This window comes from Crocodylus porosus, unplaced genomic scaffold (genome assembly GCF_001723895.1).
Source record: "Crocodylus porosus isolate Cpor-Errol unplaced genomic scaffold, CroPor_comp1, whole genome shotgun sequence".
NCBI lineage: Eukaryota > Metazoa > Chordata > Crocodylia > Crocodylidae > Crocodylus > Crocodylus porosus.
Genome location: NW_017728910.1, coordinates 14,201,836 through 14,219,804, shown reverse-complemented (window position 1 = coordinate 14,219,804; position 17,969 = coordinate 14,201,836). Strand labels below are relative to the sequence as shown.

Here is a 17,969-nt window from a genome sequence, read left to right as displayed (position 1 = left end):
GCTTGTCAGTGTTGAACCCCATTGTCTGAGTGTTCTTGCTCAAGGTAGCTGGAGTTCCCTCACTGAAGCTAACTGGTAGGGATGCATTGATATCGTAGCTGATACCAATAGCTGATTATTAATCAGCTGTATCGGTCGATGCTGATCTGATAACTGATGTACTTTAATTTGCATTTTAAAGTACTGACATAAATAAACCCTTTTTTTGGTGTGCTCCATCAGCCTCCTGCATCACATGCATCAGTGCTCCAGCACTTAAAAATGGCAGTGGGGGTGCTTGAACTAAAACCTATTGATTGAGCTTTAGTTCAAACACTGCCACCACTGTGCTGACTCTTTTTAAGTGAAGCAGAGCTGAGCAGGCCAAGGGTGGTTGCAGGCTGCCTGCTGTAAGCTCAGGGCTTTCCATCCTGCTATTTTTGCCCCAGGAGCCTTGTGTTGGCTGCACACCCCTTGCCTGCCTGGTAGTGGGGGGCGCACCTCGCCACCCTCGCTGCTGGGCAGGCAGGGGCATGTGGCCAGTGTGGGACTCCTGAGGGAAAGGCGGCAGAGCAGAGCCCCAAACCGGCAGTGAGCGGTCTGAAGGGACGCATGCCCCCTCCATGTCTCCCCCAAGGGGGTGCGTGCAGTGGTGGGGAGCTGCCCCCCATGCCTTCTGGATGAGCTGCCCATAGCTCCATCCTGCTCCCCACCTTGGCCCCGGGTCCCTTGCACTGCCCTGGCTGGGCAGTGTTCCCAGGCCCCACCCCACTCCCTCCTTCACCACAGGGGACTCTATCTTGCCCCCCCTTCCCCCCCAAGTCCCTTTGCCTCCATGGACTTACCTGCAGGGAACTGCTCTCCATGCTGCCCAGATGTATTCCTGGCCACGTGCATGCGTTCGGCTGCACACAGTGCTCCCTACGTCTCTCTCAGCAGCCCCAAGCAGGACCCCTTGCAGGCTAGAATGCTTCCCACTTGCAAGGGGAAACCCGCCATTTCCTGAGGGAACCCAGTCATCCAGGGGCTGTGGCCCCTTGGAGGAGAGGGAACCCAGGTCAGAAGGCATAATTATTGGTAAACGTTACCAGCTACAACGGCCAAAAAAAAGCAGATAGCCAATAATGTCATTTCCCCTTTTATCAGTACCGATCCAATAGGCCAGGTGTCTGGCCGCCGGGGGTACACTTCTCCATGTCCGGCTGCCAGGGGTACACTGATCCACAAAGGTTGAAAACCCCTGCAATGTGCACAGAGATATCGGTTGCCTCTCTACTAACTGAGTAAAGGCCCTAAGTCTGTTCCCACTGAGCCTTGCTGAGTTACTATTAAGATTGTGCTGCTTGGAACCTGTCTGCTTGCAGTCTGAGCTCCAGTTTAACTAGATCAACTTAACTCAGCTGAGTGGGGAGCTGATTCAATTAAGTGGGTGCAGCCCTCCAGTGCAGACCCTTGACTTGATGTTAAAGGGGACTTACCATATTTACTCAAATGCAAAATGACATTTTTCTCTAATCAGCATGGGAGGAAAATCCTCTTGTCTCACATTTGCACACAGCAAAACCTCATTAAATACATTGGCTGTCATTAAGCTGCTGCCAAAAGCAGCATGTGCTCAGTAGTGGAAGCCATCTATGAAGTTGATTAAATGTAGTCAACACTGAGCACAACTATATAACACATGAGCCATATTGGGCAAGGATGCTAATGGGAACCTACCCCAAGGATAGATTAGTGCCACACACCTAAATAAGATGTATGGTAGTGCCCATTACGCGCAGTCCCCCTTGGCACCAACTCAAGTTATGGTGAGCCAAAATATTTCATGCATTTTGACTTCCCCTTCACTCCCACAACTGAGATGTGCCTTTCTCTCCCATGTCCAATGATTTGTGTTTTTCACCAGCCATAAATGTGTAGCAAACAGGTGCCCAAACAGTTCACCCAGTATCTTCTCTCAGCCTGTCAAATATAGTTAGTGTTGTCGTGATCTCCATGAGATAAAGCTGGACCAGATTACCTTGCACATAAATTTGCATATAAATTTTTTGAGGATCCCCGGACTCGTGACATGAACACCTGGTTCCAGTCATGAGTGAGAGGCTAATTAGCACACAGATCCTTTTGGGGGGGTATCTGGAGTACACAGACATACTGAGCAGTGCTGAGCTGTGGGTCACTGTGACTGCTTTTGACTCTGGTGGGGCCCAGTTTTACTCATTCTGTCAGATTACTTAACCCTCAGCCTAGCTGGGAGGGATGAAGCATATATATCTAGGAAGAAGGAAGTTTATGCCTTCAAAACAGGACTGAAATCTAAATTTTAAAATCTTACTTCTCTAAAGTCTTGCAGTACACTTAGCTTGTTCATGCAAATGTGCTAGAAAGATTGTACTTTATACATTTGATATTTTTAGTGATATATTTTTAGATTAGCAAAGGGGATTGGCAGTTTCTATATTGAAATCAGTGCCTTTGCTCTATCAGTGTAGAGCCACATAGCATATCGACGCTGGCATGCTGGGCCCAGAATTTATGACCGAACTTCACCCTTAACTCATCCCATTGTTCAAGTAAATTCCCAGTAGATACTAGATCAGGAGTCAGCAACCCCTGGCACACATGCCAGGTGTGGCACATGAGACCGCGGGAAGCTGCTGCCAGCGACAGAGCCTGGGCTGCTCCCAGCAGGGCTTGCAGTGTCCCAGGAGCTTGCAGTGTCCCAGGATCTCGGCTGGCAGCAGCTCCCCAGAGCTGGGGCTGGCTGCAGCCGGGAGGCTCCAAACAGCTGTACCAGGCTCTGGCATCAGCTCCGCACTGGCGTGTGCGGGCACACCTTGGAGTGGGCGGTGGGGGCGGGGCCTGAGGCAGCACAGCCCAGTTCTCTCCCCCACTCCTGGCACAGGTGAGCCCAGCACAGCTGTTTGTAGCCTGCTTGCTGCAGCTGCCCAGAGTCCGGGCTGGCTAAAAAACAGCTGCACCGGGCTCATCACCTCCGTGCCAAGAGTGGGGGAGAGACGGGGCTGCGCTGCCTCAGGCCACGCCTGCACGCGCTGGTGCGGAGCTGATGCGGGAGCCTGGCACAGCTGTTTTGGAGCCTCCCAGCTGCAGCCGGCCCCGGCTCCGGGGCGCTGCAAGCCCTGCTGGGAGCAGTCCGGGCTGTGGGGCAGGGGCTTTGGGTGGGGGGCAAGGGGCACAAGCGGGGCATCCTGCCATGTACCTCTTGCCCTCATTTTGTTTTTCTGCCATGCCGGCACTCTGGCACCTTCCAAGGTAGGCATTGTGGTGTTTTTCGGTACTCCAGCCAAAAACCGTCATCTACCCCTGAACTAGATGGAGACCGCTTGTTGACCGCTGTGTGCATGGGCAGAACAGGGTGCACTGTGCTCGTGACCTGCATCCTCTTGCTTGTCTAGTCTGCATTCAGAGTCAGACCATGTCGGGGGGAAAACTTAAGAACATTGAGTCTCCACCTAAGTTTCTGTTCTCGCACCAGAGCCCTGGGTCTTCAACCCACAGAAAAATGAAAAATGAATGATTCTAGTAAAGGGAACTGACATTCAGTTATATTCCTAGATGAGACAGAGTACGAGTACAGTGGAAGTGAAGAGGAAGAAGAAGAAAATGACTCTGGCGAGCCCAGGTAAAAATCGAATGTTCATTTCTGCCCTTGTATCCCACTGACTGTGTAAAATTAGTTGGGATTATAGATCGTATGGGCCAGAGGTGGAAAAGACAAATTTGATCATTGAATGCAGCTTTTGCAAGGGCAAGACGTAGTCCCACCAATATGATGAATGGATATTGAATTGAAGCTGCAAATCACCTCAGCCAAAAAGCTGAAAAATGATACCTCTTTTTTTTTTTTTTTTGTGGTTTGCAGTATGGCCTATTAAAACCACAGGAAAAGGGTGGTCCCTCATACTAAATTGTTTACTGCTTGGCATCTGTTTCTTCTGTGTGTTTATTATTTGGCTGATATTTTATTATGCTCTTATTTAAAAATATATAAACCTGGAGGAATGACCAAAGGTTGTATATTTTTTGCTTCCATGTAATGGTACAGACAAGTGGATGACTTGTCAGCTTCAAGGCATGCCTCATACTTCGCTTTTGCCAGATTGTTACGGTTGTATCAATAGTTTCACTGGCTAGCATGCAAGACCTTTTATCACCTTATCTGCTGACTACCAATGATTGTCAATAAATAAATGATATTTCCATATACTTACTTGAATCAAGCCTCTAAAATTGCATCTATGCTGTTTTAAATAGTCCAAAACCATATATACAAATATTTGCATAAACAAATCAGGTTGTCAGAATAACTCCCCAGATTGTTTAGCTAGTGAATTCACATGTACAAAAGAATTTTGCCATCCCTCAAATGCTTACATTTGCAATAACTGTGATGGGAGAGAACCATGGGTGTGAGAACTCAGATGTGGAAAAATTGTAGGTTGCATCTCAGGACAGTTCCTGAAAATGTGGTTCTTGATTTCCAAGTATAGCTTCATAATTATATTTTAGTTTTTCACTCTGAAACTGTTCTGATTGCTTCCTCAAGCACGATAGCAGTAGAACTTTCTTTGATTTTTTTTTTTAATTAGTAATTCCATTGTAATAAGTGTTCCGTTCCACTGTAATTTAGTAGCAGGTTATTTCGTTATTTCTCTGAGATAGTATTTAAATAATTGGCAGTGTTTCACACTACGTCTGTTTTGTGAACTACTAAATACAGTACTTGCCACTTTAACGTAAGGGACTTTGATTTGGGGACCTTACAGAATTAAGTTATTATTGGGCTTGTGAACAGTGCAAGATTCCGTTGTATTCTCTTACGTGAACTAAGCCACAAATGCAAGGATGGTCCCTCACAAAAAGTTTGTTTTTTCTTGGATCACTGCGAAGACAGTGAGACTGAAGAGCAATGTGGGATAAATTTAAACTGCCCTCCCCACCTCTTATTGTAATCTTCTCCTTTCCTCTACCAGTTACTGTCCCAGCACTCTCCTGTCCACCCTGTTTTATCCAATGCTTTCACTGGTGAAGTACAAAAGCCAAAAGGGAAAGGGAGCTAAACTTAGAGAAACGGGCAGAATTTTCCCTTTTACTGTCATCAGAGGCTTAAAAACAGGCTTTCTAACTTGTCTGGTGCTTCTTCCCCATGAAGCTCCATCCTCAATCTGCCTGGAGAATCAACCCTGAGACGGGATTTCTTGAGGCTTCAACTAGCAAATAAGGAGCGCTCGGAGGCCTTGCGCCGGCAGCAGCTAGAACAGCAGCAGCGAGAGAATGAAGAGCACAAGAGGCAACTCCTGGCAGAGCGGCAGAAACGGATTGAGGAGCAGAAGGAGCAAAGACGAAGGCTGGAGGAGGTAATTGATCTGGGTCATGCAAGGGGACTTCTAATGCTGCTGTAAGGTTTTATGTGTAGCAATCGCTGAGATGCTGTTCTCCATCTGCTTTTTTAAAGACTATATTCTAACCTCATGCATAAACCCAAATGCTTTGTTATACTGAACGAGAAGCCTGTTCATCTGTTCCATATATGTCCTTAAACCACCCTCCTCTATGATGTTGAAGTACTTTCTATCTTCTCCATAGATAATGTAATAATAATATAGAAAAATAATAATATAATGAGCCCTTTGTTACAATGACCTGAAAAGAGTCCACAGAAGCTTTCATCAGGTTTAGGTTTTATTTATGTGATGTACATGCCACTTTTCCCAAAAGAGGCTCGGTACAGCTTACAATAAGATAAAAAATATACAGAAACAGAAAAAAAAATTAAAATAATGAGATAAAAGCAATGCTCCAAAAGCCTAATACTCAAAAGCACCCCCTCTTCCCCACTGCCTTGCCTCCAAACCAAGGAGGGCATCCCCTCATGCCCTTACTTCCCAGCCCACATTCACATACTCCATAAGGGAAAGAAATAACAACAACAAAAATGCCTTACTGCAGAGGCATTGGTTGCACCACATCTCTCACTTTTGATGGAAACCTAAATTTTGCCGTGCCAGACATACCAGTGATGCATCAAGCTCGTTATCCTTCCCTTTGCAGTAGCCTGTGTTTGATACGTATAAACCTGCAAGAAAACTCAAACCCACACCCCCCCCCCACCCCACACACACAGTGCTCGTCACCTCTCTTTGAATTTCAGTCTTAGCCAACTGCAGTTAGGTGCATGGAAGGGGGAGGAGCAAGTTATCTCCTGATTTCTCTAATAATCCATTTACATCCCTCAGTATGAGATTTAATTACCCTTGTCTTATGTACTGACTTCAGCCACTGTTGATCATAGAACTCCACCCTACTCTGAATCCAGCTGCAGTATATGTCTCTGTGGCTCTGTGTATCTGCAAATCCCCATGGACCAACTACTCACCATGCATGAACCACTTAATTTTGTTTTGAACCTACTTGCCATTAGTTTCCTGGGTTTTTGTTCGTTTTTTTACCTTTTGTGATTTGGCTTTGTACCAAGAAGTCTGTAATCCATTTCATCCCGAAGTCATCCCGGCAGCCTCATTTAAGGGTTCATGCATTAAATGCAATCAAGTGAGCTTTTCAGAGGTCACTGGTAGGTCTTGTGGGGTGGGGGGAACTTGCAGCAAATGAATGACCAGGGCATCCACGGCATTAATTTGAATCAGACAGCACATCTGATATATTTAACCTAAATCTCTGTATACTTTCTAGGTTTCTATTCAATATACCGTAGGCTAGAAGCTTAGATATGAAAGAATTTCAAGCAACTGATTGTGTGCCATGTTAGAGCAGCGAGTGGTTCTTCAAGGCAGTTCTGTTAACTTCCTTCAGGGCTAAAAACAGCAGAGGGGCAAATCACAAGCTAAGCATTTTTCAGTCTGGTAAATATGTAGGTCTGTAACATCATTAGTGTGCAGAATGTTCTGCACTCAATAAATTGTAGGTCAGGGTTGTTTTTCGCTCTGTACCATTGACAGTCAAAAGAGTGGCTTTGAAAAGAGAAATAAATTGGGCAAAAAAAGAAACAAAAAATCCACTGCAGCAGTAAATGATAATCTAAGGACTATCATAAGGAAAGCCAGTGCTGCCATTGTAAACTGATGTTGCTGCAAGCACTAGAGGAATGGAACAACAGAAGAATAAAAGCAGACACCAGATTAGCTGAAATCCTGTAATGAATACAATACTTGCTAGTGTATTAATATATTCCCTTCAAATTGAAGCAAATCGTTCCCTCTCCTCTCCTCTTCCCCAAACAAGGTTCGAGTTTAGAGCTCTTGGAAAAGTTCCAGGGGGCTCCATTCTGTGAGAAGCTGATTTCACTGGGAGCCAAGGCACTGAGTACCTTACAGGATAAAGCCTATAGTATGCACTTGGCTCTAGAGATATCAGCCATTTTTCTCTTTCCAGTCTTTCTCATCATTAAAAAGTAATTATCACTGCATCCAGCATTTGAAACTAATGCCTTTGTTCCACATGACTGTCCCCCCAGGCTCTTATTTCCTCCCTTTTGCATAACATGTTGCTATGAAATGTTAGATTTTAAAATAAAAGGGAAATATATTCTGTGCCAAAGGGATGGGGGAGAGTGGAGGGAAGAGAGAGGCCTTTAAGCTATTTTTGCCATGTCACACAGCAGAAGAGAAGAAAATGCAGCCGAAACTGAACATTGTCCTCAGCCCAAGACAGATTCAGATGTCAACATCACGTTTTGTTCCATGATCTTAAATAAAATTGCTGTAGAGTTTTACAAAGAACAGCGTGTTGCTGGGCTTTTTTTTCCTGTCTGAGACCTTACACTCAGCTTTCTGATGCAGGTCATGGTCTGGCATGACAGGAGCAAGAAGCTGTGCTTTGAGCAGTTGCTAACCTAATACCTGATAGTGCATGTTGTGCTTTTGGCTGATAGTTTGAGTACCAGCTTTCTTTTTCAGGAGTTTTCTCTCAACTTGCTAAATAAGAGCATGATAGTGAAAACATCTAGCCATTGGCAATTTAAGCCAGACAAAAAGAATCTATCATTTCAACTGTTTTTCATTTTTAAGTTTTTACAATTGCTGGTACTGCTGCTTTATACATTCCTATTGGCCATATTTGGAAATGTGAGTGTAATGGAAATACCCACAAAAATGCATGTGTGGCTAGAGTGTGCAGAAGGGTACTTAGTCCCATGGTATGGGAGCTTGCGGTTGCACATTGTTCTCCAAGTGGCACCGTTTGAATCAGACTTTTGAAGATGTATTTGCCTATATGCCAAGGGTTGGTTGTTCAGTGTATACGTGGTCCATTTACTGGATGCCATTAATATGGCTAGCAAGAAATCTAGAGATATTGTACTAAGGATTTTAAAATAAGGTGAATTTTTGGGGGAAGAAAATAAACCCTTGTACTTCAGGGCACAGGCCAACTTCAAACTAGTAAGGCTGAGAAGGAAAAGCAGGTTATTCCATAGCTGCCTACTGCAAGGTTGTTTGTATCTTCTTCTGAAGTATCTGACCCTGACTTCTGTACGAAACAGGATACTAGACTGTTGGGCTGATCATTGGGTTTATCCAGGTTAGCAATTTCTTTTGTTAACTTAAACATTGAATTAAATCCAAATATGTTAGCTGCAGCAGTACATTCTTACTTAAGACCTGACTCTTCACTTGCTTATGCCAGCTTAATACCACCTCCAGTCACATTATTCTTGATTTATGGTGATTAACTGAGAGCAATATTTGATTGAGAGAACTGGGTCAGGTGCATGCAAATGACTCTTGCATGATGCAGGAAAGTGAAATTGACTGAACATGCAGGCTACTGATAGATTTGCTGCTGCAAATTTTTACTCATATAAAATTGGTCTTTAAGACTCGGTGGAACATCTAAAGCAAATAAATGTGCTTTGTCTTTGGCTTTTGGGTGGCTTCAAAGTCATCTTGTCTTGTAGTACCAGACGTATCACAATGTTAATAGAGAAAGTCCAAATGCATAATAAAACCCCATCCACCAGGTCAACCGCATAAGAGAATGAGCCGGCTGGAAGTCAGAGCAGCACCAGGGGACCAGGGAAGAATGCTCTGGTCAGATTTCAGAATTGCAATGTTTATATGATAGAATTTTATTAATTAGAGATTATGAAAGGCCTATTAGGGTTCCAACGATGAAATGGATCTCTTCCGTCCTTCTGCCCTGCTCCTAGTAGAACTCGTCAACAAGAAATTCTTCCTGAGAACCATACTAGGCTTTTCCTTGTTTTGGTTTCATCTCATTACTTGTATGTTCTCCTCATTGGATGGTCCTAAACCAACCATTCTTGAACTTTCTCATAATGTCAACCACCCCTTAGTAAGCCTTCTCAAGACCACTTGGCCTTGTATCCGTAATCTCACAGCTTTCCTTTGGCAATGACCAGAAATACCTGCATAGAAAAGTTATCAGTAGAAAAGGTCTGAGTGCCATTAGTAGGCTTTTAGGCTGCTGACGTATGTGGGGAACCCCCCCTGTTGTACTAGAAGAAACAACACTTCCGTTTGACCCAGCTCCATACCATCTGTATAGATTGCACACTTCAGGTGGGCTTTTTGGCACTTTTATCTAATAGCTGACTAAATCAACTCTTGGATAAAAGCACCCAAAAGCCCTACTGAAGCACCCGGTTCATATAGACATTGGGAAAGCCAGGTCGAGCTAATACAATGCCTTTTCTGGGTATCTGCTGGGCTCAGCACGCGGGTGTGCTAAGTTTAAAGGTAAAGCACTGGTTTTCTTTTTTGTTTTGTTTTTCTGTTGTGTGTGGAGGTTTTTTATGGCTGCAAGCCTTAGTGTAGTTTAGCTGCTAAAACAATGAGGAGAGCTAGATGACAGCAGGCCACTACAAGAACTTTATGGACAATCAGTAGTCTCCAGACCGTAGTCTGAGAACTGCTGCCATCCTTGGTCCCTATACTTGTTGAATAGCCAGAGGGAGCTACTATATCCCCTTTAGCCATCAGTTAACATACCTGTATTTATATCTTGAGACTGAGATGCACAGGTCTCACTGTTATGAGTAGAAATAAAACCTTTAGCTAGCTTTAGAAATTTGTGCCTTATTCTGCAGTACCGAGGGCGTTTTCACACATGCTCCAGGAGGCATATGGCGGGGGGCACTTTAATTAGCAAGCCGTGCTAATTAAAAGCGCCCAAGCGTCATATGCATCAGCGTACCCTCAGTGAAAAATGATGGCAGGATGCTTTGAACTAAAGCTCATCAAATGAGCTTTAGTTCAAAGTGCCCCGTCACCATTTTTCAGCGTGGGGGATGCTGATACATGTGACACTAGAGTCTGCTGGAACGTGTTCATTTCCCTGACACGGTAGATTTCCAGTGCGTCGGAGCAGACTCCCTGCATGTGTATAGGAGCCCCTAGTCATTTCTGTGGCAATTCTGATTTCAGACTTCCCTCTCATCTCTTCTATATCTTTCTGAGACTGTTGGGCTCAGAATATGAATTGATTAGTGTAGGAATGATCTCTTCAGGATGGAATAATGTCAAAGCTGCATTCATCCAAGGTTATTGGCCTGGACTTCTGATCAAGGAGATGTGCACGGGAGAAAAATGTGAGTGAGAGTGGCATGCATTGTCACAAGGAATGGGAAGATGTGGCACCAAAAGGCCATAGGGAAGAGGGAAAGAAAGTAGTCAGCGCCTCAGAAAGAAACTTCTGCCTAACGTACCCCTGCATGACCTCTACTGGTGCTCATTGGGACCAGCCATAAACGTAGCAGGAAAGAAGTGCCCAGGAATACCAGGGTAAAAGACTGAGTCCTGGCTCCTCCTTAAATTAATTAAGATTCAAATAAACATTTGGAAAATATTTGAAATTTTTGCTTTGGTAGTGCAGGTGAGTGCACATTTCACTATTGTCTTAAGAAAGAACTGCTTAAAACCTGCTTAACTGAGGTTTTCTTACCTCTCTTCTCTACTGTGTTAAAAAATAAATAAATAAATAAAAAATATCTCAATTTATTAATTTTAAAAGGATTTGGTGACACTTAAAGCTGTAGCCCTTTGATTCGATGCAATTGAAGTTCAAATGATGTCCCAGGGACATAGAAAATGCTGTAACTTCATTCCTGGGACTCTGTCCTACAGGGATATAGCCAACGATCATAGGTGCCACTTAGCTTTATCAGTCTCCCCAGCAATGTTTGAAACAGAATCAGATTTTGTTCTGGAACATGGGGAAACTTTTAAGTCGATGGATATCATGTAACTGAGACGAGAATTTGGTCTAAGACCCCTATCTTCTGAAAATAAAACAAACAGGTGCAAGAATTGCTATAGAATTTTTGCATTGAAAACAGGCCTGAGATTTGTTTTCTAAGAGAAGTGTGACAGACCAAAGAGCATCAAAAATTATAATAGTATCAAAGAAAATATTCCTGTAATAAAGAGTATTTAGGGTTTTTTTGTCTGTATAAAGTAACTAATTGTTGCAGCAGAGACTGAACCTTGGATTTTCCATACACAAACACAAACCTCTGCCACTTAAAATAAAGGAACAACCAGCTAACCAGTATTGGTGATAGAAGTTCTAGCAATGTGAGGTAGTTTTCCTTTGTGCACCCCAACTGCTAGAAGGGGACACATATAACTGTAAAATAACTGTGTTCCAGGACCTTGTTGTTTTTTTTTTCTCTTCCCCTGTTCCCCTACATTCCCCCAGGCAGAAATTACTAAGGTCAAGTCTTTACAGTGAATATGCAAGGCAGATGTGAGCATCTTATTATTTGCAGGTGGACTTCAGTCCAGTTGTAGGGCTTGATCTTCAGCAAGTGTAAATTGTTGTAGCTCCATTATGGATTCCTTTAAATGTATGCTAACTACACAATTGAGAATTCATCACAAGCACTTAATAAGATCATGCATATGGAGTCCAGCAGTCATCCACTCACAGACTTGCACTATTTAAGGCTCTTGTCATAGGCCAACTCTGAGAGCTGCTCTAATTAAAGCACCCAGAGCATCTCACATACCAGCATTCCCACATGCAAAAATGGCAGTGGGAACACTTAACTAGGGTTACCGTATGTCCAGGTTTTCTCAGCCATGTCTTCTTTTTGGACCCTCCAATCTCTGAGTGTTTTTTGAAATATGAACCAATGTCCGGGATTTTGCTTCGGTCTGCTGGCGGGGTGGGAGCGATTAGAGGTAGTGGACACACATGTGGCCGGCATGCAGCCAGGCAGGGTTATGGGAGCAGCATTGGCAGCTAGATGCAGGTATGTTTGTGGGGGGTGCAGGGGCTGGAGGGCCAGGACTTGGGGACTGTTCGGGAGACTTGGGGAGGGGGGTGCTATGTGTCTGTGTCAAGGGTGTGTGGAGGGGATGGGTGTGTGGTGGGGGTGGTGCCTGCCAGCTTTGGGGGAAGCTGTTTGGGTGCCAGGGCTGCAGCAAAGCAGAGGTGTGGGGGGCCCCTCCAGTGAGCGAGTGGTAACAACAGAGATGGGAGGACGGGGTGGGGGCTGCAGGTTGGGAATGAGGTGTCCCCCAGACAGGTGTCCAGTCCTCTTTTTTGGAACTGGAAATATGGTAACCCAGCTTTAACTAAAGCTCATCATGGGGACACTGATACACAAGATGCTGGAGTCTGTTGGGGCATGGTAATTGCTACAGTTGAGCAAACTCGATTAATTGAGTGTGTTCCTAGGCGCTGTAATTACATGAGCAGCAAGGCTGTGCTGATGTGCTATATAGGTGCCCATAGTTTCCGTCTGTAACTGCAAGTAACACATGGCTTGTGGAAGTTAGGAGAATTTTCACAGATGCAACTGCATCAAATGCAAACTCTTACAGTAGAAATGTGGAACCATGGCAGCTTGCTTTGTTAATGTATAGGGTCTTGCATTGATGCAGGGCCCCTACATGGCCTTTTTTCTGTCTCTGGCTACCTGCGTACCAAAAATCTTGGTATAAACAGGATCATAGTTTTTAATGAATTTACAGGCCCAACTGGTGCCTTCTCTCTCTTAATTTCATTAAGTCAGAAACGTGGAGTAGATCTTTCACTCTTTCATAATGGTCAGTTTCCTTTCTCCCTTTAATTGGGGTTTAATTTCAGTTTTGCCCGCAAAAGCTTATATTGGAAGCAGCATTTTGGTATGGGAAGGGTCAGTTCGTAAAGTAGGGGCCTTCATTGTAATCTTTCAGCTTCAGTAGATGCAAGACTCTTGTTTGCAATAATGCAATAAATAGCTGACATCTCCAGGTATGAATGGGGAATTGCTATCTGTGTTGTAGTTCCCAGTCCATGCAAATAGATGATGCTTCATGCATGCTACCTCACTCAGTAGTGGCCTTGAAAGATGCCACAAAGACGTGGCCCCTCTGGAGCAGTTTGTAACTTGGAATTCCCCTCGTGCCTGTTCTCTCACTCAGATTCACCTTTGGGAGCAGGTGCCATTCTCCCCCCCAGGCTGTTTCACACACACACATTTGCCTTTCAGAATTTGCCTGCAGTTTGTGGAAAAGTTCTAACCTTGCAGAACTCGGATATTCTTGCTCTTTCCATACGAGTTTAGATGAGCAGAGTGAACAGTTGGTGGTCTTTTGAAGTGGTCTTTTTCATGCTAGGCCTCGGGGCCTTTCCTATCCATGGCTTTGCCACCTTATGACTTCCCTCATCAGTACTGAAAACCTGTCATTCCTAATGCAACATAAATAAGATCCTGTTGCAGTTTCCAATGATCTGCCTATAGCCTCACCTGTGAAGTTATATAAATGCCCTCAGTAACTGTGGTCTTGCCTTCTATGAATAATAGGTCTGGATAACAGAGCCAGGGCTTAGAGAAACTGGGGAAGCAATATCATGAGACGGAGAGGAAAAAAACTGAGATGGGCAGAGGAAAAAAGACAAGTGAAAAGGCATTTTCTAATCATTCACTCCATTTGCTGTCATGTTTCTGCTGCTCTGAATCCCTGATTGAAACAGGGGCTTCTCTGTCTCAGCTCCTGCAGCACCAGCTCAGCACTGCCGGAGCAGGGGAGACGGGCAGCAGCGTAGGCAGGGGTAGATGAGCAATCAGTGCAGTGCTGGAATCTTCACCCAGGCTGGGATGCGTCCAGATGTCTGCCGCCTGCAGAAACGGAGCAGCGAGTGGAAACAATTCCAGTCCCTCATGAGACCTGGGTTTTCTGGTAATTCATAGCAGCTATTGGGAAATGGCCTTTAATTCACTTAACTGATCACTTTATGTGAGCTGATAAATGGCTGTTGCGTTAGCAGAAAGGCAGGCAGTGGCTTGATGTTCTCAGGCTAGGTAAGCATACACATTTCAGTGCTGTCACATTATTTGACTGCAGGATTGGGCATTATGTATTTTATTCTGCAATGTATTATTGAAGGAACAAGTCATTTAAAAAGAGATGTCAGTGTGCAGTAATTAATTGGAAGTTTAGGGTTATGTATATTAAGTTAGTCAAAGGGTATGTTCTGTTCATAAAGATGGGGCGTGTGTGTACACATGTATGTGTGTGCACACAACAGACCATATATACCTATGGTTTGTTTGTGAATGTACGTAATGACAGTGGTTTCCAGTGGTAGAGTACTTTCATCAGAAGTATGTTTGAGTAATCAAGTGAATACTGTCAAACAAGGACTTTCACCCAAATTAATTCACCTACATTAAATAGTCTGTGCATTTTAGTAGCAGAGATCCCACAGTGCAAAGCGATACACTTAAGTGCACTAAAATAAGAGTATAAGATATATCTATAGTGCAACTAAATTTACATTGTTGTAGAAATCAGATTTTTAGAGGTAGGTTACTAGTGACTTAGAGAGAATAAAACCTGTGAAAATCTTCAGGAGTCTCCCATATGCTATAATAAAGGATGCATTAAAAAAAATTGTAAGTACACTGCAAGTGACAGAATGCATTATTTCCTCGCACAGATCAACCAGCTCCCAAGTATCAAGGGCAGCCAGCTGTATTATGAAGTCACTCATAGTGTTCATTTAGCAGAGTGCATTTCAGAGCCCCACCGTAGATTTCTAGCCCCTGCAGTCCACTCAGTCTCTCTGTATCTGCAGTGGCAAAACTGCCCAATGAAAACAATGCACATAATCGTGGAAGCTTGGGTTCGTTGCCTCCTTATTACAGCCATGTGTCTGTTGTGACTGGAATACCTGAAGTTGACAGGCCTGCAAGATCCATGTTCTCCTATGTTTGCATGCTACTGCCCTCTGTTGATCAATTTTTCGTACTGTCTCTGAAACTGACTGCTTTACATAATGTGAAAATAAAACAGGCAGATCACATACAGCTTTATCTATTATTATCTGCCCCTGATTCATAGCCTTCTTATAGGTCATGTCCCTAGGAAGCTCCTAGCAGAAGAAGAGTTGTCTAGCTTTTTAGTTGTACATTGTTCTGAGCAGAGCAGCCAAGTGCCAGTCATCTTCCTGTTGTTTGTTTGCCAAAGTAGCCTCGATGTCATGTGTCTGAGTTTATTTTTTTCCCCTCCTACAGGTGAAAATAAAATTGATAGTATTACACTAGAGTACAAGTAGCAGAAGGGAGAGCAGAATCAGGCTGCTCGAGTCTGAGGCTCACCCAGTTTCTTAGATTTATGACTGCTTCCTACTCCCTTGTCACATCACTCAAGCTGAGTGAGCTCACCATTGCTTTGTATTGGAGTGAGGATCTCCCATTATCTCAGGCTTAATCAGGTGCTGCAAGAAGTTTTCGGGCTGGTAAAGACTTCTCTTGCAGCTGATACATTACAACCCAGGCCATTTGTACTCAATCTTTCCTAAAAACCTGCCTAATTTGTTGCAGGTTGCCAAGTTAATAATGAGCTACACAGTTATTCAAATGCAATTTTTACTTTTGAGAGAACCACTTTTCTGGTCAGTTTAAGCACCTCAGCCATCCTGCACAGCTGTTTGATGCAGCTGGATATATCCCCACAAACCCTCCTCTTTGCAAGGGCTGAGAAACCTGAGTTTGCAAATTATCTAGTCTCTGTTGTATTGACCAATTCTCATGGGGGTGGCCTTGGTCTGAGGAAAGTGTTATACAAGAGTAACAGCTATTCCTCAAGGACCTGAGAGTAACCTGTCTCAACAGAGTTTGAGAGAGGTGCCCTGAATAACAGAAGGAATTAATTTATTTGTGTGAGGTGTAACACTCTTGCTACAGCCGTTATTATGAAGGAGGAGCTGAAAGTTCCTCCTTTGCCCTGTGAGATTTCATTGCAGGTGTCCCCACAAACACATGGGTATTTGTTGCCTCAGTGCTACTATTTTGAACCAATACAGTAAATGCCCATGACTCAAAGGTGCCTACCAGCAATCGATCCTTATTAAAATGAGTGTGTAAGGGAGAAGACCAAAAGAGAGACAAGGTCAGAAGACTTCAGAATCTTCTTCTGCTCCATAGTGTTGATACAGTCTATTTCTTCAGCAGTAGATCTCAAAGTGCTTTACCGGAGAAGTAACTTTATTCCTGTTTTACAAATGAGGAAACAGAAGCACAGGGAGAGGAAGCCACCCAAGTCCTCCAGCAGCAAAACTGAGAACAGAACTTGGGTCTCCTAAGTCCTTTGCAATGCTGGGTCCACTAGGCCACTCTTGCTTGGTGTCCCTGGTTAGAGATAAATTAGCTTTCCCAGAGACTTGTCATTTCTGCTTGTCCCTCTACCCTTTCTCTGTCTAAGGTAGCAGTAGAGAGTCTTCCATCCAAATATCTCTGCAAACTCTGGTAAGAAGACACTAAATAACTTAGTAACTGGTGGTATAAGCTGGGAAGATTTGGGAGACATTGAATGGCACATCAGAAGTTGAAAGCCAACCCATTATCTTTGCATCTGGAGGTGGATGAAGCAGCTGAGCCCATTACTAACTAATTATTTTTTTACACTTTTTAGCTTCTATCTAGGAGCACTTGGGGTGTATCGTGAGCTCATGTCAGCCTTAGCTGAGATCAATATTAGATATGCATTGCATGTAGGGCCTGAGCGGCATGTAATTATAGAAAGGTATTGATTTCTGGAAAGAGGTTGCAAATGTACAAATCCTTCTCATAAAAAGCAGTTTGATCTTCAAATGACTTGACTGAAAGTCTTATTTTTCTTAGTAAATAAGATAACTTGCCAAAAACAATTTTTTCAAGTATGATCTGGAATTTTGCTCAGGCTTTCCTACATATTGGATCAAGCGAAAATAACAGGCCAGCGTTTCCTCCTCAGGGAACAGACCGGTTCACTGTACAGTACACCAGTAAGACTTGTCTTGCAGCTCAGAGTCAGGTCTCCGCTTGCTCATTTTTTCCGCTCATTTTTACATAGACGTGGCATAGGTATTTATTCTGTTTGAGACAGAATGGAAGTATTTCCATGGCACTGAGGAAGCAGGAGCATTCTGTACATTACTGAGGATGGAAATGTGTCAGCACTGGTTGCCCTTTATCTAGCTCATGGTGATCAGCATGAGTCTAGGTTACAGCAGCCTCTCTGCTGCTATTACCTGCAACACATAGTCAGGAGGTTCATCCAGAGACATCCCGCAGACCTTCCAGATAGGTCTCAGAGCTCAGATATGTGCTCCTCTGTGATGCAACAACAAGCTGATGTCCTTTCGAAGTACTGACCTTTTTCCATGCAGTTCATCAGTTTTGCTTTGCTTCAGTATTTCTGTGGCCTGTCTTGCAATAGGAGCAATGTTCAAGCAGCCATATGGTATGGGGTGTCTGTGAATCACCAGGGTGATTGCACTTAGGTTTGACAGCAAAAATACAGTGGTCAGGTACATTATACCTTTCACTTCCTCTGTTCTGTCCTTGTGGTTCTGCTTTAGTCTGGGGAATCATGATCAGGACTGCCATCAATATCACCCATGTGTCTACGTCCTGAACCCTTCCTCCTCTCCCTCCTCCTGTACTAAATGTTTAAGTTCAGTTGAATTCAGTGGAAGTTTTATGTTCACCTGAAGGGATAACAGTGCACCTTGGTTTCTGG

The 17,969-nt window shown here is 44.0% G+C and overlaps 1 protein-coding gene across 1 annotated transcript in view; it reads left to right on the top strand.

Moving 5' to 3' along the window:
• The window catches only part of TNIK (TRAF2 and NCK interacting kinase), a 318,039-nt gene that overhangs the window by 225,424 nt on the left and 74,646 nt on the right, over positions 1-17,969 (top strand). Inside the window, exons 11-12 of the mRNA XM_019532732.1 lie at positions 3,556-3,622; positions 5,153-5,357. Coding sequence (XP_019388277.1) covers positions 3,556-3,622; positions 5,153-5,357 — 272 coding nt within the window. The remainder of the gene's footprint in view (positions 1-3,555; positions 3,623-5,152; positions 5,358-17,969) is intronic.